The sequence below is a fragment of the Alosa pseudoharengus genome, unplaced genomic scaffold (assembly GCF_046254945.1).
Source record: "Alosa pseudoharengus isolate Yale_2024_CS ecotype anadromous, Long Island Sound unplaced genomic scaffold, YU_APseudo_1.1 YU_APseudo_1.1_scf_8, whole genome shotgun sequence".
Classification (NCBI taxonomy): Eukaryota; Metazoa; Chordata; class Actinopteri; order Clupeiformes; family Clupeidae; genus Alosa; species Alosa pseudoharengus.
Window position 1 is genome coordinate 15783764 of NW_027468870.1, and position 26080 is coordinate 15809843.

The following is a 26080-nucleotide window of genomic DNA, read 5'->3' on the forward strand; positions in this document are numbered from 1 at the left end:
CTCGATGAATTCTCACGTTAATAATTTATAGAAATTATACATCAAGCCATTATAATGCCATTCAAATGGGAAGCTGTGTAAAAAGAGTTTAAAGATGTGTGTGAAGATGATTCAGTTGTGTGGGGAGGTATTTGTATCAGAGCCAAAACAAATCACACAACGAAACAAAAAAACTAAACTAGAGGATATATTGTTACGGTTAAGTACTGGCTGGTTTTTGAGCTTTCCATTACTGATAAAGGGATTATTTATCAGTACATGACAATAATCTTGAAACTTGGTTTATTACTTGTGGAGAATTACTAGGCAGTACGGTCCTTGCAAACTTCCTACCCACACCCCCACCCCTCGCCTCCTCTATTGAGCTTGGTGGGTGTAACTGTGTGTACTCCGCTCAGTACTAGTGGATGGGTGGGGTATCTGCCCACAACTGGCGTGTGCACTGTTTGAACAGCTGAGGGTGTTTCACTGCAAAGACAACCAGGGCACCAACATACAGCAGGCTTTACAAACCCCACAAAGAGTCCGACTGGCAGGTAGTACCAGACTGCAATCTTGTGTGTCGAGCGGCTTTTGTTTTCTGAAATGGAGAAGGAAATGTCTGGCGGGCCAGAGAGTCTCCTATGTGTGTTAGAGATTTTCACTTCCAGCTGAGTGAGAGGAAATAGACCTTGGTGCAGATGACAATGGGGTCTCTGATCACAGCATCCCATGACTCTTATTTTATTAGCACTTTCACTATGGGCTAATTCCTGCCTTTTATTGATTTTACATCCTGCAAACTGGTCTTTTTTTTGTCTCCCTGACAGTTTGGTTATATTGATTTTAATTTTGTATTCAGAGAGTGTTTCTTACTCATTTGGCGATAGACCCACGGTACTTACGGTCCTTATTTATACAGCTTGTACCAAATCACCCAAAATGTCAATGTTACAAAGACTTAGACTTTTTTTCTGATTCATGTCTTTCAGTGTTCTTTAAGTATAAGAATATTTCCTTGCCAGTTTCCTCAGCCCTCGTTTGTGCATCACTGTTAGCATGAGAACAATCTGTTGACTATGGGCCTCAGAGGAGTTAATCATCGACTAATTGGAAGCAACCACTGCACATCCCTAAAATAATCTCCTTGATGCTATTAGGGCTGTTGAGATGGGTGCAGAGGTAGTGTGGGGTAGACTGGGGGGTGCTGTGCTGGGCTGTGCTGTGCTGTGCTGTGCTGGGATGTGCTGTGCTGTGCTGTGCTGTGCTGGGCTGTGTTCACATGAGCTTACCTGTGAGCAGAGCAGCATGACCAGCTCCACTACGGATGTGCTGGACTTCATACACACCAGACCTACACAGAGCAGAGCAGGGTCAAAGAGTGAGCAGAGTAGGACAGTGATCTCTCTCTCTCTCTCTCACACACACACACACTCTCTCTTATCTCTCTCTCTCTCTCTCTTTCACACACACACACACACACACACACACACACACACACACACACACACACACACACACACACACACACACACACACACACACACACACACACACACACACACACACACACACACACACACACACACACACACACGCACACTGTATCTCTATCTTTCTCCCACTCACACACACACACTCTCTATTTCATTCTCTCTATCTCTCTCATACCCACACAAACATATAGGGAAAGACAAGACACTTAAAACGCAGGACTGATGTTAGCAGCACAGGAGATTGACCAGTACAAGAGCACAGCCACAGCAGCCCTCTGACTGACAAGCAAACAGGTAAACAGAGAGAAGAGAAAGTACAAGAGGAAGCGAGAGAGAGAGACAGTGAGATAGAGACAGAGATAGAGACAGAGAGAGAGAGAGAGAGCGAGAGAGAGGAAGTCAGAGGCCTCCAGTGTCTGGGACAGAACAACAGACTGACAGACACATAGAAGCAGTGGGGGTGATTCTGTCTGTGCTCTACCGATACACTGCAGCCTTAACTGACTCACACAACACCCTGAACATTTTGATTTCTTTTTTTGATATCTTCAAATACCCTCACACTACCGTATCCCCACACTACCACATTTCCTGCCATAAAACTGTCCCAGCATGCACTGCAACTGATGACATCGATTACGGTACCTGTGCGCGGTCCATGCGGGCATGAGGCAGCCAGTGGCAGACACACACACACACACACACACACACACACACACACACACACACACACAGACACGCGGCAGACAGTGACGTGGCGAGGACGAAGACTCCACCACACAGACACCGGTGAGGAGGACGAGGAGGAGGTGGAGGACGAGGAGGAGGAGGACGAAGAGGAAGGGGGAAGAAAAAAAGGAAGCACAATACAGCACCTGTACCTTCTATGAGCAACTCCTGCCCATGGCTGCCCAGAAGGGTGCGGGACAGGAAGGGTGCAAAGTCCACGAAGATCTCGCGCAGCAGCGGCGCCACCTTCTCCAGCGCCCGCTCCAGCTTGGTGGTGATGCTGTGGGACGGGCACAGGTGGAGGAGAGGACAAGAGAAAAGAAAGGAAGAAATGTGACCAAAAAAGGAAAGAAAGAGAGAGATGGAAAGATAGAAAGACAAAAAAAGAAAAGAGATGGGAGATAGACAGGCGGTATGAGTACCAATGAGAGGAGAGGAAGGGAACAGGGTTAGCAGCGGTCAGCAGTGGTGGTCAGACCATACACAACAGACACACAGTGAGACTCGGTCACCCAGCAGCCTGAGAGGGCGTCCGTGTTAGTAAGTGACGGGCAGAGAGTTGAGATGCTGTTACAGGTGTTATGGAGCACTCTGGTTCAACCCATTCCCCCCAAAGCACCACTAACTCTACAGGCAAGATAGGCCATCCCTCTCTGGGGCATCACCTTATTAATTCGTGATTACAGCATTTTTAGAGAAACAACAGAATTGCTGGTGTTGCTATAATAAAGAAAAAAACTACAAGCAATATGGCAACTATTACTCATATGTGACTACATGTATACTGCCTGACAGTATTTTATCACTTTGTAAAAGAAATTCATCTACTGACATCTCTTCTGTATTAACCATGCTTTTTTTCAACACTACAAAACAAAATACTGTCAATTTGGGCAGGAGCAAGGTAAAAAGGGAAAGAGACTCTTACATTAACATTAAAATCGCTCTCCTCACAGCACTCTATAGGCCTAATCTAAAGCTTTGATTACCAAACAAACAATGATGTTAAATGTTACCTGTTACCAATGTTTATGGGTAATCTATGGCGATGTCCTTATCCCATGTCAGCATGTGTCAGTGTGAACTGAAGCTCACTTTTACACTTTATTTTACTGAAGGGTTATAAAGAAATATCTTGATCGTACTTTCTTTGAGAGAAGAAAATATACTCAAGTATAGGCTGCACCCACATATCAACCACAAGGCTACAGCAAATGTACAAAGTAATGTATAAATTGTGGTTAACTGTCAGGAAACTGACTGACTGTGTGCTACTCTGTGGGAGGAGTGAATCAGTTCCCATCAATCCATCAGTGATGACAGGCTAATGCGCTAAGAGGGGGTTGTCCCATGGTAACCACTTGTAAAGCCTTTTAGTGCACTACAACTATTGTGTGTGTGTGTGTGTGTGTCTGTGTATGAGTGTCTATGTGTGTGTGTGTGTGTGTGTGTGTCTGTGTGTGTGTGTGTGTGTCTGTGTGTGTGTGTGTGTCTGTGTGTGTGTGTGTGTCTGTGTGTGTGTGTGTCTGTGTGTGTGTCTGTGTGTGTGTGCACAGAGATATCGAGCAGGAGGAGAGGAAAGAGTGAGGATGGGAAATGAAGAGAGGATAATGGCTGACAGAGAGAGAGAGAGTAGAGAGAGAGATAGAGATAGAGCGAGAGAGAGAGAGAGAGAGAGAGAGAGAGAGAGACAGAAAGAGACAAAGAGCTACACAATCTAGCTGGCAGGTAGGAGAGGATGTTTGGGAGGGAGGGGGGCAACCAATGGAAGCTTCCTTGCCTAAGGAACTGTCCTGCATCTCTGGGGGCTGCCTGGAATCCTGCCAGGGAGCTAAGGGATTTGAGTTCTGGTTGGGTCAGCCCGGTTCGGAGTGGACACTGATCCACCTCGCAAAAGGCACTGCAATACAAACGGGACAGGATCATAAATTACAGTCTTTAGCATGTTATGGAATCCATCAGAGCTTTGGTGGTTAGTATGCATGAGTGAAAGTGCGCCTTAAGGAAAGGTGGGAGAAGTGGCCTCAGAGAGAGACTTGTTGAAGGTGTGTCTGGACTCTAAGGTTCGTCTCGAACAACCATACCAATACATAAACTTCCAGTACTGCATGACTAAAAAAAACAGACCACCTTCAATCCAGCATCATGCAATTAAAGTACAGCTCATCATTATTTATGTTTATTTGCTTTCAGTGCAAGTCTGAGATGTTTTCGTACAGATATTTCTATTACATTTAAGGGTCAGTGCGTTGAGTATGGTTAGGATTACGGTCAGAGAGCAAGTGAGAGCAGAGGGAAGAGCGGGAGGTTTAGGTGGATGGAGAATGCAAGGTGGAGGAAAACAGGGATAAGAAAAATCTCATGAGGAGGAGAGGAAGAGACTGAAAGTAAGTGACAAGAGAACAAAGGGATAAACACACTACTGTGCACACAGTCAAAAAGAGTGGACCAGATGGATGAAAGAGGAACGGAGAGATGGAGGGGTGGAAAGAGAAAAAGGTGGATGGAAAAGAGGAGAGTGTGAAGATCCTGAGAGGAAGAGGAGGGTGCGGATGGTGAAGAGGGGGGAGAAACTACACGGCACCTACCTCATGTTCTCCACTGTGTCCTCAGGCATGGGGGCCACGGTCTGGACCGCCGGCAGGTTTTTACTGGTGGCCCCGTTCACAAAGCTGGAGGAAGAGGAGGAGGAGGAGGAGGCAGAGTCTGTGGCACCTGGAGGGCCAGAAGCACAGAGAGAGAGAGAGAGAGAGAGAGAGAGAGAGAGAGAGAGAGTCAGAAGAAATCAAGGACATCACTTCAGCCTACTATGCCTGAGATATATAAGGCATACTGATGTGGCAGTCGCATACCTACTACTACAAATAGTAATTAAAAAACTAATTACTAATTAACTCAGCTACGCTGGCACTGAATTTACTTTCTATGTTTATTCTCTACTATGTTTTTGAAGTCTTAAATTGATAGTCTTAAGTTGAATATTAGCAAAATTAGTAATACTATAGATGAAAAGAGGATAGATAAAGAATACTATATTTATGTACATGTGATATGTATTTAATGTAATATATGACTAACCCCTATGCCAAATTTATTGTACTACATACATCCCATAAAATGTCTGCAGTATAGTGGAGTTGTGGAAATAGCTAGCAGAGTTTCTTATTCAAAAGTTTTTGAGATATTTCTGCTGAAGCAGCTCTTTAATGTAAATGGGAAGCTAAGACAGGGTGGGTAATTAAGCTTTTACACACCCCACATTTGGCCCAATTAATCACAACAGCCTCAGTTTGGTGACACCAGCTATGCAGAGCAACGATTTAGCACAGTTCTGCATTTTTACACAAGGAATTGTGTCCATTTCAAAAGCATGCTATTTTGCGCGGGCCACCGAGGCCAGGTGTGTGGTGACTGATAGTGAGTCCTAGTGAGATGTGGGGAGCTGTGCTGTGACTGCAGTGTCCAATGCATCTCCATCTGGATTAGCGCTGTTTCCCTGGGAGTGGGAGCACACTTCCTGTCAGACAGAATCTGCTGTGTCATGCACAACCAGGAAGGCATGATATTATAGCTAAAGAGAGCCTCCTAGAGGTCATTTGTGTGTATAGGTGTGTGTGTGTCTGTGTATGTGTGTGTGTCCCTCTCTTTCAATATTTAACGAACGTTGTCCATAGTCAAAAGTCAAAGCATTTATTGCTATATGTACAGTACAGTGCTTAACAGTTTGGAAAATAAATAGAAAAAAATAGATAACACTGGGATGAGATTAAAAACTAATACAACAAATTGAAAATGTCACAGCAGCATACAGCTAAAACATCACTGTGAAGAAAAAGAGAGCGATAACAAGTTGAGTGTATGGTGTGTGTATTCCACCCAGCTCACCTGTCGTGTTGATCATGCTTTTAGGCGTGGCCGTGGCGGCGGCGAAGATGTTGGGCGTGCTGCCGGGAGTGGCGGCACCGCTGGTGGTGGGCGTGCCCACCGTGTTCACGGCCAGGCTGCCAGGAGGAGGCTTCTTCACCGGGACCACCACACTCCTGTAGGGGCAACGTGCACAAGGCCATGGGAACATGAAGTTACCATTGGAACACTTCAGCTGTCAGTTAGGCCAGTGCATGGTCTGAGCCCTTCCATCCAATGTATGATAAGAGTGTCATTTTTAGTAGTGAAAGACAGGATGGAGCACTATTTACAGTGTACTAGTGTTTACAGTAATCATGTTTATGATGTATTATAGTTATTAAAGGCATAGCTTGTAATTATTAAAACATGATGTAAGGATAGATTGGATGTATTTAAGTGGCATCAAAATGTACAATTTCAATTGCTAAAATGGTACTGTTTTTTTTTCACCCTGTAATGCATTCTGTTTTGTAATACTGATGTTTCCAAAGGCCTGTGTGCAACTGAGAGTGAAGAAGATTTCAAAATTCTTAGAATTTAGCATTTAGGTGGAGGACCCAACCACCACCCAAAATATCACTAATCAACCAGCCCAGGCATGTCATCCACTGAGGTGATCCAGACTTTGAGACAAGGGGGAGATTGTCCACTGAGTGGCGCCCTCACCTGTCGAAGGAGTGGAACTGCATGGGGAGCATGGCCTGGGCCTGGCTCTTGAGGGCCGGGTCGGGGTGGTAGGCCTGGGGCTCCGGTCCGGCATCAGCCCCCTCCACAGGCGCAGCCACCAGGCTCTTGAGGATCTCCCTGACGTTGATGCCCTTGTTGGACTGGCTGATGCTGGAGATGGATGAGGCCGGCTTGATCACCTCCACAGACGAGGAGCTGACCGACGGCGGCGACTCCAGCAGGCTCTCGCGGGACTTGTGCACCTCCGAGGAGAGCGTGCCCAGCAGCTCGCTCATGACGTCCGGCCCGCCGCCCATGATGCTGCTGACACCGCCACCCATGCCACCAACCAGGCCACCGATGCCTTGGTCTCCGCCCAGGTCTGTGCCGTTGAGGGCACCGGAGACATGGTCGTCCCCGATGCCGGAGTCGGTGTGAGGGAGGGACCCCTCCACAGGGAGCTCGTCCAGAGGGGTGTGGCGCTCCCTCAGTCCCCCATCTATGGAGAAGCATTTCAGTTACACAGAGGCATGCTAGTAGGCACACACGCTGTACATGTAATACCCAGATACACAAGTGTGCAAATCACCGTTGCATGTAGAAACACAGTACACGCATGTGCACATTCTGCAAGTACTCCATCATGTCACCAACGTGTGTTTGTTTTTTTTGTGTGATTTGATTGTACCTTTTAAAACTGTCTCTGCATAATAGGCTGCTAGGCTGGTTCATTAGCTTGGGTGGTCAATACCTAACACAGAGAACTGACCCAGCCAGGACTACCCAGTATTCTAGAATCTTCTCGCTCCTTCCAGCTTCTGTCATCACTCTTCACACTCTTGCTCTTTTTACATCATTCATGCGCAGCTCATGTGCCAGACCACCTACTGTGGGTTCACCTGTGTGTCAAACTCAAAGGGTAAATAGTGCAAAATGCTCCGACATCTCTTCCTCTAGATCTCCCCCATCATTTCGCCCTTTCTCTCTGTTCTCTATAATGTTTATGCAGTACATTGTCATTATTCCCTGCTCTCTCTGCAGGCTTTGTCCCCCCCCCCCCCCCCCACTATCCTGCAGCGGTGGCAAGAGCGAGCTGCAGTGCTGCATTATGATGAAGCATTATTAGCGTTAGCGTTAGCATTAGCACTGCGCTAACCCACCCAGCTCTGGAGTGGATCTGGTTTGGATGCCGGGCTTGGTGAGGGCCAGATCCGTGTTAGGAGTTGGCTAACTGCCATCAGGGGAGACATTCTTCCCAGTGTGTGCCAAACCCACAGGGATTACCTCATAACAAATAGACAGAGGGGAGAGAGAGTAAATCCACTTCAGGGCTGTGAAGGGGAATGTGAGGGGGTGAGTGTGTGAGTGAGTGTGTGTGTGTGTGTGTGTACATGTGAGGGGTGTGTGAGACGGATCACCCTCCAGAGTCAAGGGCATTGCAGTGGCTATAGCAACCACACAGTTATGCGTTAAAAACAGTAGAGTGATAATATCCTAGAGATAACGATGTAACGATGTCTCAGTGATAACAATGTCTGTGATAACGATGTCTCAGTGATAACGATGTCTCTGTGATAACGATGTCTCTGTGATAATGATGTCTCCTCAGTGATAACGATGTCTGTCTCAGTGATAACGATGTCTCAGTGATAACGATGTAACGACGTCTCAGTGATAACGATGTCTCAGTGATAACGATGTCTCAGTGATAACGAACTGAGACAACGATGTCTCAGTGATAAAGATGTCTCTGTGATAACGATCCGGTGACTTATTATTATTAACTATCTAACTTGATTTTTGTCTTGTCCCCTGTGAGGTCAGAGAGGCTGCGGCATTTTTTCTTTTTTCCAGGATGAGCAAAACAGCTGGTGGATCACCTGTGCTGGTGGGCGAATTGATCTCTTGCCGGATGCTCCTCCCCGATAAGCTGCTGGACCTGCCAATCTCCCGCTGCGGCTCCAGGATGTCCCGGTACTTGGATACCATCAGCACCGAGATGAAGTAAACCACGGCCAGAGCCAGGAACTGGGCCTGTTTACTGTCATCCTGGACACACACAAACAGCAGGCGGAGGTCAGAGCAAAGCTAATGATACAAATCTGACCTTGACATTCAGGTGATGGAAAGTATTATGGCAACCACACAAATACAATTACACGCGCACACACACACACACACACACACACACACACACACACACACACACACACACACACACACTTTACCCACAGCAGAGGTGCCAAAACAGAACTATTTCACAAGTGAAATTGGTGCTGAACTTTTTAAAAAATTCTAGAAAGTATGCAACCCTTCAGGAGCCCATTAGGTGAAAATCTCACACACGCATGCAAACGACAGCAACATCCACCCTCCAAGTCTCAAAAGAAGACGGCTTGCAGAGGTGCCAAATCATAGCTATTTCACAAGTAAAATTGGTGCTTAACTTTTTTTTTTAAATACTACAGTAAGAAGTATGCAGCCCTTCGTGCCTTCAGAAACCCATTAGGTGAAAATATCTCTTTGGCACACACACACATACACACACACACAATAAAAAACAAACACATGCATACAAACGAAAGCAACATCCACTCACTACGTCTCGGAAGACGACGGCTCTCAAGCGGTTGATGTCCACGTCCTGCAGCAGGCGGTCGGGATCCTTAATAGGAGAGAGGTGACAGGGCACGTTCGCTATGGTAACGGTACTCTGAACCAGAGAGACATCGACATGGCACATATCCTCCCGTCAGCACCAACTAACCAACTCACACCAGCACACGCCAAATGACGTCAGGACAGCAGTTTAACCAAAGGACTGGGAGAGTTTTCTGTTTACAGTATGTTCTAGTAGTTTATATCGGTGGTTTATAGTAATATTGAAAACGTGGAAGAAAAAACAATCTCTAAGTTTTATAAGTATGCTTTGGATACAACCCAATACCAAGTACCAAAGACTACAGAGAAGGTGTGAAAACTTTCAGTGACGAGAAGTCTGGGTTGAGATATTAATGTTTCAGGTATGTCTAGTGGTGGTGAAGATGTGTCTGTGAGTGTTGGGTACATGTCTGTCTGTCTGTCTGTCTGTCTGTCTGACCTTGCTGGCTGAGGCTGCGCTCTGCAGGCTTTCCTGGGTCTTGCTGATGGGCAGAGAGGTATTGCCGCGATCCCTCTGCCTCTGTCTGCAGTCCAGGCAATTTCTGACCGCTACACAGCACACTGCCAACACATGGAGCGCATGGAGAAACAGGTCATGTAGGAATGCCTTTTGTAACAGAGACCATATCAAAACACACGAGGCTTGTATGAACCATAACATTTTTAATACATTGAAGTGCAAACACATATACAGTAACTTTATGTTATACACAAATATATCGAGACATTGTTTAGCACAAATTTATATTCATAATATTCCTTTTTTCTCTTTCTCACACAAACACACACACACACACACACACACACACAGAGCGCAGACAGAGATTTAGCACGCACCCAGCCTGAGGCACTGTCTCATCAGACCGCCGGAGGACATGTTCTTCTCAGCCTCGATCTCGCTGAAGTTGAGGGAGCTGGCGAACACCAGCACGTCCACCATAGCCATCAGGCGGGTCAGGAAGGTGACGGCCGTCTCTGAAGACATGCCCTGCGTGGCCTCCACGTTCTCCAGCTCCGTCTGCCCACATACACACAACCGGGCAGAAACACTTTAATAAGCCTCTCAGACGCTCACACACACACACACACACAACCGGGCAGAAACACTTTAATAAGCCTCTCAGACACTCACACACACACACACACACACACACACACACACACACACACACACACACACACACACACACACACACACACAACCGGGCAGAAACACTTTAATAAGCCTCTCAGACACTCACACATACACATACAAACACACGCACAAACACACACACACATACAACCGGGCAGAAACACTTTAATAAGCCTCTCAGACGCTCACACATACACATACACACACACACACACACACACACACACACACACACGTGCAGGCACAATGTTGCAACATTTTAACCACAGCAGAGGTGTCAAAGCATAACTATTTCACAAGTGAAATTGGTGTTTAAGCGTATAAAGGTATAAAGCTCTTTATGCCTTTAAGGAGCCAGTTATAAAAATGCTATTTTCATTTTTCATATACAAGTGTATAGAAAATGACATCTTATGGAGGTGCACTCTAACAATTTCTGTGTCAAACCTATATGTACACACACACACACACACACTGTGAACGCACATGTGCACTGTACCATGCAGGACAGTGAAGAGAGTGGGGTGGTGGACAAGGGTCCCCTTCAGGTAAATATATAGCAATGGCCGTATAAACAGAACTGCTAAATAAACTATCAGTATAAATCCACAACATCCAGGGGTGATATGGAATTACAGTTAGATCCCACACAAATCTGGGGCCCTGGAGAGGCCAAGGGGTGAGGAAGGAGGGAGGGGGGAGGGGGGGGGGGTGATTTAGTGAACCAGTGGGCAGGACATGACACACGCAACGGTGTGGACAGTGATTTGTGACCAGTTAGCCGTGCTCCCTCTCACCCTCCCCAATGGACACTTCCCCGGCAGCTACAGCTACCCACCTCTCCCTTTGGACCTGTGCCCCCTGGCACTGGGGTCACCTCGCCACCCTTAGCCCCCTTTGAGGAGCCTGACTCCTTCTGCCGTGTCAATGAAGAGTAGAGTAAATATAAATATTTCAATGTGTTCACTCTATCTTTATATTGAGCTACTGTATGTCATGTTGTGGACAGGGCTGGACTTCAAGATAGTCAGGGTCTGGATTCATTTGTATTGCGACACCATGCATGTGAGTCGAAGCACAGAATGGTAGTTTTGACTGGCAATCTGGTTGGGTCTGTGGGGTTGTGGGCTTTTTATCCCTGTTCCTGGCTTGTGTCTGCATTGATTTTCTTGTCATAGTATATTACAGATTCATGTCATTAGCAGGAAGAATCTGCCGGAACCTTCTAGACTATTTCCTGGTGAATAGAGATTGCTAGGCTTAGATAAAAAAAATCCACTGCCATTCAATGGTTTCAAAAAAATAGTTTGAGGTCTACTGGGAAAGTACCAATTACATCATCATTATTCAACGCTACTTTAGAAATGACAAGGGAACGTTAGTTGGTATTACTGAACTCAGAGTGGAAAGCACTAATAGGGTAAAAACACAAGGCAAACAGGATATTGATAAAGATGTTATAAAAAAGGTAAAGAAACGGGGACTTACAGCGTTCGCACTAACCTTAGAACTCTGTACATGCACAAGACAAAAAGAGACGGAAGAGGACGAGAGAAGACAGCAAACAGAAGAATACAGACAAGAAAAAAAGAACAAAAAGAAAAGGGTATTAAAATCAAATAAGCAGATAGGTACAGATTAGAACTGTCTCCTCTGTAGGCTGCAACGGTTTAGTTGTGAGTAAACTAAGGGTCAACAGAAGTGTTAGAGAAGATGCAGAGAAACACAAGCCAGTTGTGAATGCAATGCCACTGCGGGTGCTGGACCTCTATGTGGAGAACTTGGGTGGAACATTACATAAAGTGTTTAACGATTTGATTATTCTGCTTTGATAAACACAGCTAATTAAATACGTCCACTACACCCCAGTGGCATTCATTAACTTGGACTGAAAAAAATGGGCTCACCCAATTCAGTTACTTCAGATTATGAAAACAAAGGTATGGAGACAGATTAGTTATAGAGAGTCAAAGGAAATTCTGCAGCAGACCCTTCTTCCATGTGCGTCTGATGCTAAGTCATATATTCTGTTCCTTTTTATTTCCCCTACCACTATTTACAGAAATAATAACAAGCTAGAATAAATTCATTTTATTAAAAAACATACAGAAAACCTAAAGCTGCTGCTGTTCATCCCCTGAGCAGTTCCTGTCTCAGAAAACAGTACTAAAATCTCCTTGCTTTCCCCACCACCTGGGCTCAACCTGCCCTTCCAGCCAGCAGAGGGCACTAGCTAGCCACTTACAGAGGGCGACGTGGCTGCAGAGAGCAGAGGCAGGATGCCCCCGCAGGCGATGATAATGTTATCCACCATCTGAGAGATCAAGTGGATAGTGTTGTGTACAAAAATGATGTTCTCATTGCTGTTCACAAAGTCCATGACGGATTTGGTGGAATGGCTGCAAAGCAGACAGGAAGTAAACAGTCAGCTAGAGTAGAAGCGCTGAACGAGTATTATACAGATATAGTTCATGAAATCACACAGATTATTTTAAATTAGCCTAAAATATCAAACACTGTTCATTTGCTACTGTTCATTTGCTTCAGTTACTAACATGTTTTTGCAAACAAAGTGTCTGACTGCTGATAAAAGAACAAAATATGAAATGTATTTATTAGCATGAAATGTCTCCAGGCAGGCAATAGCTTATCAACAGTAATTATGTTTTGCAATTATGCCAACTGCACTTCCCATTTCATTTGCATTTTAACATCAAAGCAATGAAGCCTTTTCTTAGTTTTAAAAAGACAATAGCAGTAGCTATGGTCAAGAATATGGCTAAGTACTAATTTGAAAGGTGTCATTATTAAAATAGGCTTAATCACATTATTCCAGATGGACATATTGACATCTGAACTATGCCTGGACTAAATTAAGGTATCTTTTACTAAACTTCACCTTTTATGATTGTCTAAAAGAGCCTTTTAAAACGTAAGATGGCCTAATCTGTGCAAAAGTCCAGAGTTTGTTGAGATAGCGCCCCCTATTGGATTTCTCACCTCCTCCAGGCGTGCACGTCTGTCTCCAGGGCGAAGAGCAGGTCGGTCAGCAGCCTCTGGTGCATGGGTGACCACTTGAACTCGGGGATGCGGAACATGGTGGTGCGTGGGCCCGGGCTGAACTGCCGCCGCTGCTCCTCCGTCATGGGCATCCCACGGAAGCCCAGGTCCACCCGCAGGTCCCTCTCCATCTGACTGGCCGTGCGCCCATGCATGGCCTACACAGCGGAGGGAAAGATCCAGATTAAACCACACCATAAAAGACACTATTATGCAGAACTTGACCATACAAGTCATAGACCATCTGTATTGGCCATTATCCGATGTTGATGGTACATCTGCCATTATGCAATAAAACTAAGACGAAGCCAGGTGTTTCTACTGGAAGTGGAACCAGATGAGACGGAGGACTGTGAGGGGCCTCACCTGAGTTGTGGCCGTGGTCTGGATCTTCTTCATCTCCTTGTCCTTGCCGTCGTCCGACCTCTCCGTGTCCGAGGTGGTGCTAGCGGCGTCTCCGGTCGCCTTTGCGGCCGCCGCGTCTCCCTCCAGGCCTGCCGCCGCCGCCGAGGCGCCTTCTGCCCCCTCTCCACTCTCCAGGGCTCGCGCCGAGGCCCGGGCCTCCGCCTCCGCCAGCGTGCTGATGTCCACCAGCGAGTTCTGGAGCTTGAACTGTCCGTCCTCGGGCAGCCCGCCGGCCGCTCCCCCGGGCGTCGTCGCCACCGCTGCCGTCGACGACGTCGCCTGGCCCAGGTCCGAGCCGCAAGTGGTCATGTGCGCCAGCAGGCTGAGGTCGTCGCTGGCGCTGGACGCCTGGTCAGTGCCCACCACTGGGGGCAGCACCAGGGGCTCGGTGGTGGGGCTCGGCGATGCCAACGAGGGCAGCAGCTTCTCGTCGCCCTTGGGGAAGAGGAAGCCGTTGTTGCTGGGCACGCTGGGCATGTCCTTCTCGTCGGCCAGCGTGATGAGCGGCCCCAGATTAGAGCCGTCGTCCAGGCTGTTGCTGCTGTTGGTGCCTGCGTGGATGCCGGCCAGCTCGTGCTCCTTGGGCGCCAGGCTGCCATTGAGCTTGTGTATGCTGGCGCAGTAGCTGGAGTCCAGCAGGGAGTCGACCTCCACGAGAGGCCCGTTCTCCATCGCGCTGACCCCAACATTGACCCCGCCGTTGCCTCCTCCACTCATGCTGACCCCACTGACGCCCAGCACCTCCGGAGAGAGGTCCAGGTCGTCCAGCTTCACCTCCGTGGCCTCCACCTTCTCCGCCTTGATGTCCACCAGCAGGTCGTGCACCTCCACCCGTACGCCAGCGGGGCCTGCTACAGCCCCAACCGCCGCCGCCACCGCTGCGGTCGTCGCCTCCCCTCCCGCCGGACCCTCCACCCCCTTGCACTCGGCCAGCAGGTTGCGGGACGAGTCGGCGTTCTCGCTGTAGTCGGCCTCGCTCTCAGGCGTCTGCGTCTGCGACGTGTCGTCCAGCTCACGGATCTCCATGGTGCCGTTGACGGTGGCCGCGGGCGCGGCTGACAGGCCCGAGATGGTGCTCACCGAGCCCTTCTTGCCTTTCTTGATGTTCTCCTCCTCCTGACGCTGGTACTCCTCGTACATCTTAGCCAGGTACTCCTTGTGGGCCTCATAAGTCACCTAACACAGGGAGAGAGAGGCAGACTTAACAACCAAGTTGGCCAATTCATCATCAACGTATGCATTTGGCTTTAAAGGCCATGTACTGTATATAGATGATATATATGATGAACATTCAGATATTACTCATTAGAATGGCCAACAGATGTGATTGACATCATTATGTGAAGTGATGTTCCATAGCCAAACATTGCCATGCAGAGAGAGTCCACTGTTTTTGAATGGGGTGTCTAGTGACATGTAAATGGGCTGTCTGTGCATAGTGAGGGTGAAGAAGGTTGTGATCCGCATTTTTATCCCCTCAGTGAGTCTGGACTTTAATATGGTGTTTTGTCATTGGCAAGGTTAGCTTCCATCATGTCCTCCAGCGAGCAGGGGGCTCTGCTGATTGCTATGCTAATTGGTGAAAAAAGTGTGACTGCGCTTGCTCCAGACACATCACAGGACCCATCCGGACACCGGCTGAGCTCTGAAAAGGGCTAAACGTACCGCCGGAACGGAGGAAAGTATGAAATACACAGAAAGACATGAAAGAGGAAAAAGAAGAAAGAGAGAAGTGTCAGCGTTTACCTTGGAGTGGGCGATGGAGAGGGTGTCCACCCACACGCGCCAGCCGCCCCACTCGTACTTGATGGCGTGGTAGAGCAGGATGCGGAAGATGTTGTAGACCATCTCGGTGATCTTCTGCTCCTCGGGGTTCTTGGGGTTGATGTAGCCCAGCGAGAACATCCAGTCCTGCCACACCGAACACTGCAGCAGACACCTGGGGAGGACAACACAAATCACATCCAGAACAAACAAAAGAGAAAAGAGACAAAGGCCCCCCATTAGAACAAACCAGAAGGTTCTCCACATAAGGTGACACTTATCGGGAAGACCACATATACAGCATGTCACTGAATGATGGACATAGAGTAATAGTATCCATTTGGGTACGCTTAGGCGTGTGCTGGTAGCAACAGCAGCCACAGCAGTGTAAAGCCTGCTGAGGTGCCCCTTTTTTGCCCACCTCTGCCAACACTGACATAAATGATGCCCGCCGTCGAGGCCTGGCACTTCAGATCTGGCCGACGAGGAGCTGTGAGTGGCTTTGAGTGGCAGCAAGGTGCTGTGGCGCTGTTTGGGGGGAGGAGTGCTGTGAGTGGTTTACTGTGCGGCGCTAATGAGAAAACAGGAGCCACTCTACGCTCTTCATGCCTTTCACAGACACAAAAGGGAGCATCATGGGGGATGGTGGAGTGAGGTGGTGAGTGTGTGAGTGTGTGTGTGTGTGTGTGTGTGTTTGTATCTGCACTTGTACTAGTGTCATCTAACAAGGATGAGCGTGTGTTTTTCGTGTACGTGATTTGCGTGTGTGTCTGTGTGTGTGTGTGTGTGTTTGTTCACTGCATACATTTGAATGTATGTAGATGTTCTGCATTAGTCTGAGTGAGCTAGAGTGTGAGTGTGTGTGACAGGAACAGAACTCACCGTCTGTTCTCTCTGCTGTTGCTGAACAGCTTGATCATGTCGGACAGGAAGAGACGCCGCACCTCCATCAGGTCTGAACTCGGGGTGGAGTTCTTCAGCAGTGTGGCCACCACCTTCAGAATCACTACACACACACACACACACACACACACACACACACAAACACACACACACATTAGGCAATGTTATATGATCTCAGTCACTCATACAACTCACTACAAAGACAGTTTCTTAAAGAGTTTGTGAAGGCCAGACGCTGTGTTGGCTGCTGGGAGATGGATCTTACTCGGGTTTTGTATCTTGACACTGGAGTCTGGCTCCGGATGGGGCTTGTGGACCACCTGAGTGCAGACCTGCTCCGTGAGAATCTGCAATGCGAAACATTTCAGTCATTCAGACATGCTGGCGCCTGGAGAACATTCCCGCCATTAACACAGAGTCACACTGAGTCAGAGCCCAGTGAAAGGCTCCATATCTGAGGAGCGTGAAGCATGAAAAGGCTCAGTACGTGCATGGCATTCTCTTCCCTCTGGTGAATAGCTTCAAGTGTAACCACAGTAATGACCAGTGTTAAGAGGCATGGTGGTACTGCGGTCAGCTCCACAGTGCACTGCTATCAGTTATACTCAGCTCTCAAGCTACGGAGGAATGCAATCTCTGTGGAACAAATACCGGATAAAAAAAACCCATCCAAAACGTCTTGTAAATCTAACATTCTGTATTAATGATAAGAATGCTAATTAGTAACAGCCTAATCATTAAGGGACTATCCCATCCCCTTATTGTTAAAAGCGCTATGTGTACTTTCGATTTGTCTCAAATGCACCATTAAATTTGCAATGGCACTTTTCTATTTACTTGCACTGTACTTAACACAGTGCCACAAGTGGTGCAAAGTAGTATTTCAAGAGGCACACACTGGTTTGCATGCTAACCAAGTTTAGAGGATATCTGGGCAACAGCAAGCATAGATGCTTTTGAAATGATGGTTTCTCCACATTCAGATGATATTTCTAACTACCTTTACGATAAAAAAAAAAACTGCATACAGGCCCTTTAACCACTGGTTGTATTGCATGTGATGTGTTGTTGGGGTGACAAACCTCGTAGAGGGTGTTGTAGGTGGTGACGGAGACGGTGTTGGTGTGCATCATCAGCCGCTCCCCCAGCAGCGTGAAGAGGCTGTGTGTGTGCATGATCTCCACCTTCCTCCTGTGAAAGAGACAGACACACACACACACACCTTCTGTCAGATCATCAAAGAGAGAGACAGACAAGCTGATAGACTGACTACCTGACAAACAAACAAACAAATAAACAAACAAACAAACAGACAGCACGAAGATTCCATGCAAGTCTATAAGCTTCAGCATATTGGAAGAGAGACTAGCAGACTTGTCTAGACCAGTGTTACCCTGGTCGCGACCCACGGGTAGGTCGCAGGAGATTTTATTTGGGTCGCCAACACAATTTATGTTGTGTTATAGGCCTAACTGATACCATTTGTCATTTGATACCAGGAAAACTAACAGTTTTCTATTAGGATGTAGTTTGTTAACTACCACAGTCACGGTTTTGTCATAAAAGCTCATGAAACTGGCGCATGAAACTGGGGGACGAACGCATCGCAGAGGGGGTGCCAGAGCATGGATTTCTACTACTCTCAAAATGAAACCGTTCTGTGGGGCGCATGCCATGTACCTCACAGTTGCAAACTACAAGGGACATGAATCCGCCTATTTGCACGAACATTAACAGATAACATCAGATACCACAGATAACTTTACCGATTAAAATCTAGTGACCATGCTGTCAACTAAAGCAGACATCCATAGACCGGACATAAGGCTATTCAATTTGCATGTAGATAGTTTCGATTTTAGATGCAATCTTTAAAGTTAGCAACCTCCTCACATTCTTATTTCTATTTAAAATGCACAACAGTACATTATATTAGGCTACAATTTAAATGGACATTTTAAACACTATTCCTCTCGTTTTCTACCTCGCTAACTCCAAAGTAAAGGCGCATTCGTCCGGCTATTGCGCAAAAGCCTCTTGTTCTGACATAACGACTATACAATATAATATAATAGAACATATAACGACTTGAGTTATTTGCTGTTTACATCGGAATTGACGTCCACAGTGTTATGGACCCATTTGTCTGCAACGCTACGTAGCCTACAACATTTTTTTTTAGAAATACAGGAACAGCTTACTAATGCTGACGAATGACGACTGCGCAACATCAGAGAATTTCCCCAATCTTTTCAGTAGTCATTTCCAACTTTTCACGCTGATGGTGCTCAAAATGCAACACAACCGTGTTCAAAGCAGGATCTATCTATCTAGATCCTAGGCTATAGCAATGTATGGTTGGGGAAGGCATAGAAAAGTTGGAGAACCTGTGGCCTAAAACAATATTGGTGGTGAAATGGGTCGCGATGGTCTGTCATTTTTAAAAAGTGGGTCCCCAGAAAAAAAGTTTGGGAAACACTGGTCTAGACAGACTGACAGATGGACAGACAGACAAACAGACAGACAGACAGACATCAGCATGAAGAGGTACACACTCTCCACCTTCTCCCTACAAGCAAGACTTGACAAGATGAATGAGACACAGACGCTGGAAGGCAGAGACACAGACAGACAGAGATCAGTAGACAGAAGAGCTGAATAGAGAATAGACAGATGGGGAAAGTAAAATAAACAGACATACTGCACACACACACACACACACACACACACACACACACACACACACACACACACACACACACACACACAGATAGGCAGACACATGAGCAGACACATAAAAGGCTAATGGCTGTTCACTTGTTGGCTCTCTGTCAGTAATGGGGGAAGCCTGCACTCCATTCAAGGCTATGGGTGGCTTCACCCAGTAAGAGACGCGGCACCATGAATAGATACATGGAGTGGCGTCGGCTTGACGTGATCTCAGCTGACACTCCGATCCTCAAGGGGCGACTCGCACACGCATTACGATTAACGGCTCACAACATTCTCCCACATCCACACACACACACACACACACACACACACACACACACACACACAGTAGATAAACACACAGGCACTCACAAACAAAGGGATCTCACAGAAGGCCTGTCACCCACACCATCATAGCCAAGCAATGACAAGCCAATCCCAGCAGCCCAGTCAGAGAGGACAGGGCCACGAGCTGGGTGAGGGAAAAAAAAACTAAACGACAACAAACGCCACGGCGACACAGTGGCCAGCAGCTCACTGGCATGATGTCTGTTTGATGCAGACACAAGGCCAGAGATCTGGAAACTAATGGGCCTTTGAAGGACAAACTGGCTAACACACACATGGTCAGATCGTGCACTGTGTGTAGAAGTCTATGGACTGACAAACGAGCAAGTGTGAGGCAGTTTGTCTGGTATTTAACAAACACTTTTATCCAAAATGCCACAGACTCGCAACAACAGGTTCGGGAATGGAATCTGGACCGACCATATGTCAGGTGGTGACGTTAACGGCATCACTACGACACAGTTGGGCTGTCGCATCTGAATTTGCCTAGATACTTGCCTTCATTACAAGGCATTACATCACATAACAGTTGGTTTATCAGGCTGATTATGTGTGCCCATGGCTTTGCCAACTTTTCTCCACAATACAGTCCCATCAAGCCAGACTGGAGCCGGTCATCTCTGACATGGACACTCTAATCTGACCAACACTTCCACCCTGCAGGACCCCACACACAAATTACAAACGGCTTTTCGGAGTGAGAAGACTCTTACGCTCAGTTGGGTCAGGTCAGTTACATCAATTACAGTTCTCTCACACATTTGTCGCTGTTCTCTTTATCTACTTAATTCAGTTCATAAGCATGCAAATGGTGACACAGTTTCAGATGTTTTAGCCCTACACCCCCACACACGGATTTGAAATGAAAATGAGATGAGAAGTCGTGAGATGAAAGTACTCTAATTTGCTTTGAGTGTAGACCACTTTACATGTATAATAAAAATGTAAGCACAGTTCTATATTGATATTTATGCAGAAAAGCAGAAATGCCTTAAGTCCAAATGTAAACAGAGCATATACACACTCCCTATTCAATGTCATCCTCTACCAGCCAATTAAATCATTGAATCGTAAGGTTACATCATTAAATGTGCCAAAACACAAAAGGTAAGAGAAAGTTCAGGTGCTAACGGAGTAGTTTTTGATGTCAGGAACTTACTTGTGGCCAAGGTGCTTTAGGAAGTAGCCAAGCACTTTGAGCGCTTGCACTCGAATACTCTCACTCTTGGACGCCAGTAGTTTGTAGACAACCCTGGAGGGACAAAAGTCATTGGTTTCAGCTACTTGTCAAAGACTGTGTATAGACAAGCACTTCATCAAAGTCTAGACACAACACAAACAATGGACGCACACACTAGGCAAAATCCCTTATCTAGACAAAAAAAAAGTTCAGTCTTCTTAAGAATCTATTTCATCATTTAATTAAAAACTTTCCCCTTTTTTGCTTCAGGGGGATGAAACAGTGGAGAGAGAGAGAAAGAGAGAAAGAGAGAAAAAGAGTAACAGAACTGAGGTGAAAGCAACTGGATGTGACACTTAAATACCCCGCGGTGCGCTCTGGGCCATGAAAAGTGTGATTGATGCGGGCATGACAGGGCTAAGCCGATGCCCGCTTATGTAAGGCCCGGGCCGCCTGAGCCGAGGCCTGCCGGAAAAACAGGCGCAGAATGACAGGCAGGCAGGTGGGCGAGAGAGAGAGAGAGAGAGGGAGAGAGAGAGAGAGAGAGAGAGAGAGAGAGAGAGAGAGAAAGAGAGAGCGCAACGAGGCATGGTTTGTCCCTTAGGGCTCACCGTATTCCGTTCCTCTGGTCGAAGGCGGGGATCATGGAGGCAGGATGCTCCGACATCAGGGCCACAAGGAGCTGCAGGACGTCATGGATGTTCTCATCCTGCAGTGGAGCGAGATAATAGAGAGGGACCCATGAGGAATGAGAGGAGAGAGAGATAGAAAAAGATAGAAAGAGAAAGAGAGAGAGAGGGAGGGAGGGAGGGAGGGAGGAAGAGAGAAAGCAAACAAAAAGTGAGAGGGAAGACGAGTGAGGACAAATGTGTACTGTAGATCAATACACATTTTGAACATCTCTTTGCAAGTTGTACTCCGACAGAGGCACATCTGAGCAGTTCTAAATCGAATGAGGTGGAGGCATCAATACAAGCCGTAACACTGCAAGTGCTGCAAATCAAAAATAAATTGCCAGTGGGGTTGTGCTATATTTGGTTTCAGGCGGCTGTACCTACCTCATGCATTGTCAACAGGTAATTTAAAATACTCTGCAGTTCATCCTCCTTCACACCTCGGTCCTTTGAAACAGACACACAGGAGAAAAAAATAACAATTTAGGATTTACATAATGTTTAAGAAACAGGACAGGAGTTCCTTAAAAGAAATGTATGAAGGTTTTGTGATTCATGAGCATAAAGTAGTTTTTCAAGTAGCTTTATTTCCATTTCATCACTGGCTTATCCAGTCCCAGCTGTTTGGTATTGACCTGAACACCCCTCACTGTTATTCAAACTTATTTTAAGAGGTTTATGGGTTTGACATGGTGTTTTGAAAGTACTGTTTGCCTTGCACCACTTGTGTGATTATGAGTGTTAGCATCTGCTGCCAACTGCACTAGGATGCATTCAGACATGATGTTGTTCTAGCTCACGTTACATTCTCACACACAACTACACTTTAATGCACCTTAAAACAGTAGACATAGCAGATGCCTTAAACTGCTGAACAATTCATGATTTTAAAAAGAGAGAGAGAGAAAGTAAACGCTGCACATCATCTTATATTTTCACTTTGCCACCGGTCCTCTTATCCAGCCCACAGATGACTGAGATTATTTTCTGAACTTCACAAATAAAGAACACGACAGGAAAACATATTCCGAGGACACAAGTGGCTTTTTTTCCTTTATGATGCGCAAAAGGCCGGCAGTAATTAGGCGAGTTGCCATTTCAGAATGCAATCAGGCCTAATGCCCGCAGGGTAGGAGTGTGTGTCTCGTTCCTCAACTCTCGTCCCTCGTCTCGGAGCACGGCGAATGGGATGAATCACAGGATGGAGGAGACGAAGGAACAATCCGGAAGGGGGGCAAAAAAACGCTAGCCTTCAAATGAGAATAAGCAACGCTGCCCAGCAACCGGGGTGTACTTCTACAAACAACAAAAAAACAACAGCCTGGAGCTCGTGACATCTTCTGTCTGAAGTGATGATCTGCTAAACATCCGTCGTTCTCACAAATAGATTGAGAAGAAAAACAGGATAATAGGGTTTTGAAGCCTGTTGTGGCAGCACAGCAACAGCAACTGAGCTACAGACGGGAGTACGGGCATGTGTGAAGACACTGGAAATATAGACATGTGAACTCTGAATTAAAGAGTGTTTTCAACTGAAATAGTTATGTAATATGTTATGTAATAACCAATGGTCGTCAGAAAGAGAACTTGTGTCAGCAGCAGCAGCAAGAAAAGTGGTGCCTGTATGTTTATGTGAATGCAGGGTATATACTGTATATAGAAGTGCTTTCTAAATCAGATTTTAATCTTGTTAGTATCCTGAGATTATTGAGTAGAATACAGCTTTATAACAGTATCTCGACACTCGACAAACGGCCTGTCCATCGTTCCACATATACAGTACCGCAAATCAGGTCAGTATTATATATAGTCCAGAGGAGCGGAGTGGGCTGCCCTTACCTTGAGGATGAGCTGCTTGAGGAAGAGAAGCATGAACGCACGGAGGGAGATCACCTCTTTCTGAGTGGGCCGGGGTCCATCTGCAAGCACAGACCAGAACACACCACACACACACACAAACACACACACACACACACACACACACACACACTTATATAAACATAATATCTACCTACACAGTAAAAGCATCAAGTAAAAGGTGTGGGTGTACTGTACCAGCAGTGCTGTGAGTGAGTATAGCTTCAAAGTGAAATTAATATACATCTGATGTTTTATAGGGCTGGGAGGAAGAACAAGGGCAAGAGAGAAGGACAGAGAGGAAGAGAGAGAGGAAGAGAGTGTGTGAGAGAGAGAGAGAGAGAGAGAAAGTGAGTGTGTACCATGTACCCATGTGTCCATGTACCCCTATCCCTTGTCTATGTATAATTGCTTAGATCCTGATACTGTACTTTTATGTAACAATTGCTTTGGCAATACAAGTGTCATATTTGTCATGCCAATAAAGCACCATTTGAATTTGAGTGTGTGTGAGAAAGAGCGAGAGAGAGAAAGAAAGAGTGTGAGAGAGAGAGAGAGAGACATTGAGTGTGTGTGAGAGAGAGCGAGAGAGAGAGAGAGGGAGTGAGTGTGTGTGTGAGAGAGAGCGAGAGAGAGAGAGAGAAACCCCACTGAGCTCATGACCCTTCACAAGACTGCAAATGTGTTCACTAACAAAATGTCTCTGAAATACCAAAACACTAAAAAACAAAGCAAACAAAACAAAACATCCTTCTACCTCCATTTATGTCTCCATGAGATAGTGCCCGTGTGTGTGTGTGTGTGTGTGTGTGTGTGTGTGTGTGTGTACCACACTGCAGGCCCGTGGCCGTCACAGAGGGTTAAGGAAAGTGGAGCAGCGGCCTCCAGCCCAGAAGAGCCCCTCTGCACTTAACATGCAGCCAGGGGAATACAGGCCCACCGAGTAACGCGCTGACCCACTTTACTTCCAGCTATGGGAATCTAAACTCTGGTGTCAAACCATATACATGTGTACAACCAAGTGCGCGCACACACACACGTCCATACACATGCATGTAGATACACACACACGTCCATACACATATGCATGTAGATACACATATGCACACACCCATGCAAATACGCACGCATACACGCACCCACACACGTATATATAAGAACCCATCCCCCTCTCATCTTTAATTTAATTAACCAGACGGGAGGTTTCTAAAGATGAGATGAAAAAATCACCATCATCTCTCTCTCTCTCTCTCCCTCTCTATCCCCCTCTCCTCCTGAGTGTGCACTGTATGCAGCAGTGTCCCTGCAGCTGGAAGGAGAGCAGCGTGTGTGAGCGAGGAGGCAGCTGGGTGGCGCCACTGGGTCCAGGAGCCGCATGCGACACTCCAGTCACCCCACCCCACCCTCTCCCCACATCCACCCCCGCCCCTGGCTCAGTGCCATCTGTGTGTGTGTGTGTGTGTGTGTGTGTGTGTGTGTGTGTGTGTGTGTGTGTTGTAGGGGGTTGGTGGACGACCTTGTCACACACCTGCAGCATGTGTGCAGTGGCTGGAAGCATTGCTCTCCATTTCAGCACCCTCATCGGATGTGACTGGAGCTCTGTGTCTGTGTGTGTGTGTGTAGGGGCCGTGCTGTGATCCCTATGGCTGGGACCTGGCCATGTCTACAGCACTGCTTCAGTGAATTAATCTCCAGTCAAGGCAAGCACATGATCCAGTGCTCCATCAGCATTTTGGAGTTTGGACCAAACAAAGCCAGTTTGAAGAACAAATCCAGTCAAGTTAACCTAAACCTAAACATGGCTTTTTAAAGAATGCTTTTATAGAACATTTTGGAATCATTTGTGATGGTCATGCGAGTGACAGGTAAACAGTGCTGATTGTACTAGTCACCCAGGCTAAGCACTCATTTAATTCGGTGGTATGTGTTAGACAACAAAACTTTCACAGCGTGACAATGTCATCTATGTCATCACCAAGAGATACTAGTTTGGCATGTAAGCAAGCTGTTTTGGTGTTTGCATGCGTTTGTATGCCTTTTACAAAGTTAGCTTCTTAGTTTTACAACAAAACCCCTCAGTGCTGCTTGAAATTTAATTCAAGATCACCTCTATTTGTACTTGTTGTCGCCTACTTTGCTGATCAGTTTCTGTGGCGTCGTCCAGAGACAGTGGATTAGCTAAGTCCAATAGACACACTGATTCACTGCAGCACCTCTGTGAGGCTGAGCGATGGCCTGTGGTCTGTGGTGGCACTGTGGGTAAATAATCACCATGGAGACCTGATACCTGCCTGCACCCCTCCCAGCCCTGGGAGGGCAAACACTGTTACCATGGCGACTCCGCTCCTGCCTCCATTAGCAAGAAGAAAGAGGAGAAGTAAGGAGGAGGAGGAGGGGGGGAAAAGCAGGAGATGAGAGCAGCCATAACTCAGCGTTATCTTGGGACCCACCAGCGCTGCAATGGGGCAGCCATCAGCTCCCTGTCCTGATATGATCACCTCAGGTGCAGCACCAACACACAACAGCCAACCATGTTCATCCACTAACGCCAGCCTTTCCATTTCCTGCGAGCTAGTCCTGTGTCACAGACATAATTCAACTTTCT

The 26080-nt window shown here is 46.8% G+C and overlaps 1 protein-coding gene across 1 annotated transcript in view; it reads right to left on the reverse strand.

Annotated features, from left to right (window-relative positions):
• Window positions 1–26080, reverse strand: part of nbeaa (neurobeachin a) — a 123894-nt gene that overhangs the window by 17141 nt on the left and 80673 nt on the right. The window contains exons 14-37 of the mRNA XM_076274894.1: window positions 23458–23537; window positions 22003–22065; window positions 21556–21653; window positions 20924–21016; window positions 17787–17895; window positions 16970–17051; window positions 16684–16807; window positions 15784–15976; window positions 14166–15213; window positions 13999–14126; window positions 13573–13790; window positions 12818–12971; window positions 12061–12084; window positions 11411–11488; window positions 10275–10455; window positions 9877–9998; window positions 9376–9489; window positions 8570–8825; window positions 6777–7275; window positions 6090–6244; window positions 4793–4919; window positions 3985–4104; window positions 2351–2484; window positions 1272–1333 (exon numbers count right to left, since the gene is read on the reverse strand). Coding sequence (XP_076131009.1) covers window positions 1272–1333; window positions 2351–2484; window positions 3985–4104; window positions 4793–4919; window positions 6090–6244; window positions 6777–7275; window positions 8570–8825; window positions 9376–9489; window positions 9877–9998; window positions 10275–10455; window positions 11411–11488; window positions 12061–12084; window positions 12818–12971; window positions 13573–13790; window positions 13999–14126; window positions 14166–15213; window positions 15784–15976; window positions 16684–16807; window positions 16970–17051; window positions 17787–17895; window positions 20924–21016; window positions 21556–21653; window positions 22003–22065; window positions 23458–23537 — 4262 coding nt within the window. The remainder of the gene's footprint in view (window positions 1–1271; window positions 1334–2350; window positions 2485–3984; window positions 4105–4792; window positions 4920–6089; window positions 6245–6776; window positions 7276–8569; window positions 8826–9375; window positions 9490–9876; window positions 9999–10274; window positions 10456–11410; window positions 11489–12060; window positions 12085–12817; window positions 12972–13572; window positions 13791–13998; window positions 14127–14165; window positions 15214–15783; window positions 15977–16683; window positions 16808–16969; window positions 17052–17786; window positions 17896–20923; window positions 21017–21555; window positions 21654–22002; window positions 22066–23457; window positions 23538–26080) is intronic.